Below are 3,909 nucleotides of genomic sequence, written 5' to 3'. Positions count from 1 at the left end.
AATTTAAAAAAAAAAAAAAAAAAAAAAAAAAAAGATAGATAGATAGATAGAAGTTGAGGCCACGTCCAGAGGAAACAAACCAGACTGCCTTCCCTCGGTGGCAGCTGTCAATGTCTCAGCACTCAATTAAGCCCCCTGGGAAAGGAAAAGTGGGTGGACAAGCAGCTAAAAAGTTGATAATTGGCACCTGTTATTGGTGTGTTGTTTTTCTTTGTGAGACATCATGGTTTGATCTGAGCGTATCTTGAAAATAAATATCTTATCAGAGGGACACAGCTCAGAATAAGAATAAGGCAGCATAATTGTCATATGGTTGACAGCTGAAAAACAATAACAATTACTTGTGTGAATTCTTTTTTTTTTGTGATTGAGTAATGTCAATTCTACCTTTTAAATTATATATAACAATTCTACATTTATCATTATGTACATTCTTTTTATTTTTTTGCATTTCTGTATGACAACTAAAGTTGTGTGTATTAACAGTTCTACCTTTTTCGTAATTGTATATGACAGTTTTACCTCTTAAACAACTGTATATTAGAATTATACCTTTTTTATTTGTACATGACAGTTCTACACATCTTTTGTGGATTTGTGCATGCCTACCTTTTTTACAATTGAATGTGGCTAGTTTGCAAATAATAATAAACATAATAATAAGCTTACAATTATACCAATAACAAATGCCATTTTTCTACTAGTGCAATATATGCATGGTTTAGTCAAAGCTATTAAAATGGCCATAAAATAATACTAATAATAATAAAAAAAATAAAAAATAAATAAAAAGGTCTAGTTAGTTTCTAAATACTGGCAAAAACACAAAGCTCACATCAACTCAACTTTGGATTTGTTTTATGGAACAATGCATCCACTCAGAGGAACGTCAGCCTTTTCCATGCTGAGAGCTTCGTTCCTGGGCTCTGGCTGAGCCTGTGGGGAATTGTTCATCTCAGATGCATTGACCTGCCTCCATTTTACCGTCACGATTCAATTTCACCAGGCCACCATCAACAACTTCCTTTGCACATTAATTAATCATTAAAGTGACAAGATGTGCACAGTTACTCCTACTTAATGTCAGAAAGCATCCCACAATGTCACACAGGTTGCTGCAGACCCATTTGACTTTCAAATCAACACTTCAAGATGGGGAATGACACACCGAGAATTATTTGCACATTGCTTCTTGTCATTCACTGGCTGACTCATAGAATAGAATAGAATAGAATAGAATAGAATAGAATAGAATAGAATAGAATAGAATAGAATAGAATAGAATAGAATAGGTAAGTGCTAGTATTAATTGGTCAGAAAAAGATGTGTCTTTAGATGTTTTTTTTGAAAATGGCTAAAGACTCAGCTGCTCGAATATATAAATAAAAGACACTTACGAACACACACAGGTGCTTGACCTGACCACCTGTGGTCTTGTTGGCAGATACGAACTGATGTCCCTATGAGCCGAAAGCCCAGGTTACACTGATAAACGACTGTGTCCCTATAACTAGATCCATCACCACTGATGTGGCCGTTAACTATCGGATCCGGAGAATCACAATGACCAGCTGAAAAAAGATTTCAAGTGGTCAGAATCAACAAACATCTCATTAAAATGGATCCTGTTATTAAACACACACAAATTCAAACTACGTGTTTTACAGAGCATGAAGTACGGACACATCAGCGCTATGTCCAGAGAGCACTCCGGGAGTTACTGCCTGACATTTTGATGAAATGTCCTCCGTGCTGTTTGGTCAAGCAGCAGGTGATGTGTCCTAGGGTCAGCGCTGATCGTCAGACAGTGGCATACCTCAGTTGAGCTGCTCTTACATGCTTGCTCAAGTATTTCCCCTATTTCCAGGATTATTTAGCACTACAGACGTCATAAATTAACATTGGCAACACAGGACTATGTGAATTTAGGGTTAGGGCTGTGGATGTCTGATAGGAACTTTGTTCTGGGACTAACAAAGGATGTTTTTCCAGGAACATGTCCTACTTAGGGAAATCACATTGTTCTTAGTGCTGTGCAATAATTAGAACTATACAAGCATAATATAATAGAGTAGGAATACATCCAGTAAACAGATTTGCTTTGCTCTACACATGAATATGGCTCAGTAATAATAACATCCAATCACAGAAGCCCTGCTGAAAGATGCTACTTACCCAGACATTTGGTCTCATCTCCACTCCAGAGACCGTTAGCCTGACACTCCCTCACGTGCGAGCCCACTAAAGTGTACCCTGTGTTGCACATGAAGATAGCTGTGGCGCCATAGGTAGTCAGAGTGCCCATCTTCCTGCCATTAGGAGGGGATGGAAGCTCCCCACAGGAAATAACTGGAGGAAATAGCCATTGCAATATCTTGAATACACATGGCACTTTTAGCTGAAATGGTCACATTGATGATGATGAATACAATATGCCATTCTTATTCACAGTAGCTACCAGGAAATGGAGGGGTGAAGGGGGCATGGCTAAAAGCAACACAGATGCATTTATATATTGGTGGACATGTCAAGTGTAATAGAAGTACACTAGTTAAAAGTTAAAAGTTTGTTGTTATTTACTCTTCACTCTCAGAAATAAAGGTACAAAAGCTGTCACTGGGGCGGTGCCTTTTCAAAAGGTACACTGTTGTTCCTATTAGGTTCTAATATGCACACTTTAAGTACTAATATGTACCGTTAAGGTAACAAACATGTACCTTTTGAAAAGGTACCGCCCCATTTTTGAACAATAATGAAGTATAACAACACAAAATAACACACATGGAAATCATCACACTTTAAATGCATACATACATGCTATTCTAGTTTTATAAAGATAATCAGGTCACACTTTAATTTAAGGTCCAATTCTCACCATTAACTTACTATTAACTACGAAACTTACTGCTTATTAATAGTTAGTTGTTAAGTTTAGGTATGGGGTAGGATTAAGGGATCTACAACATGGTCATGCAGAATAAGGCATGAATATGTGCTTTAGAAGTAGTAAACAGCCAATATATTAGTCATATGCATTCTAGTTAATAGTGAGAATTGGTCTTTAAAATAAAGTGTTACCACTAGATTCTTACATTTTCTGAAGGAAATGTGAGAGGTGACTGGCCATGTAAAACGTCTCAGGTTATGCATGTAACCATGGTTCCTCGAGGGAACGAGACGCTGCGTCGGAGAACGCTTTTGGAACGCCCTTCAGCATGATCGGCTCTGAATCACGTGTGTAATCAGTCCAATGGATGGGCAAGACATCATGGGCGGGGTGACATAGCGACCAGGAAGCTTAAAAGCGCGTGCGGTGAAACCGGCGTCAGCTTCTAGGAGTGAAGCAAGCACTGGCAGAGATGCCGTAAGTATGGCCCTGCGATGCAGTGTCTCGTTCCCTCGAGGAACCATGGTTACATGCGTAACCTGAGACGTTCCTCTTCAGGAACTCGAGCTGCGTCGGAGAACGCTTTGGGAATGAGTATGCCCACGCCTCCAGACTTTCAAATCTCTGCCTAGTGTGGAAGCCTGCACAGCTAGGGCGAGAGAACAGAAGAGCCCGGAGTGGCTCGCATACCTAGGCCATAGAACCTGACAGGTTAAGGGCGTGGACCATCCCGCAGCGTTGCAGATGTCCTGCATAGAGACACCTGCCAAGAAGGCCTTGGAGGTATAGGGTTAAATCTCTGCCACAATTCTGCGCGCAAAATATCATATTTTGAGCGCACAAAAGTGCATTTTGCAGGCACGTGATCTGAGTTTTGTGGAGAAAATGTTCATTTTGCAAAGAAAAAAGTTTTTTGAGCGCACTAAAATAAATTTTGCATTTAAAATAAGTTTTTGGATGTGTGCAGACCTTCTCTTTTGCACGTGCAACGTTTCACTAGCTTGCTCCCTTGATGCCCGCCC

General features: G+C 39.7%; 1 protein-coding gene across 1 annotated transcript in view; it reads right to left on the bottom strand.

The window, feature by feature from the left end:
- Positions 1-3,909, bottom strand: part of LOC107660234 (CUB and sushi domain-containing protein 1-like) — a 411,890-nt gene that overhangs the window by 39,008 nt on the left and 368,973 nt on the right. Inside the window, exons 49-50 of the mRNA XM_016449502.1 lie at positions 2,176-2,349; positions 1,398-1,571 (exon numbers count right to left, since the gene is read on the bottom strand). Coding sequence (XP_016304988.1) covers positions 1,398-1,571; positions 2,176-2,349 — 348 coding nt within the window. The remainder of the gene's footprint in view (positions 1-1,397; positions 1,572-2,175; positions 2,350-3,909) is intronic.

This window comes from Sinocyclocheilus anshuiensis, unplaced genomic scaffold (genome assembly GCF_001515605.1).
Source record: "Sinocyclocheilus anshuiensis isolate Anshui unplaced genomic scaffold, SAMN03320099.WGS_v1.1 scaffold475, whole genome shotgun sequence".
NCBI classification, from domain to species: Eukaryota; Metazoa; Chordata; class Actinopteri; order Cypriniformes; family Cyprinidae; genus Sinocyclocheilus; species Sinocyclocheilus anshuiensis.
Note: the sequence above shows the minus strand (reverse complement) of the source record. Positions and strands in the feature narration are given on the sequence as shown.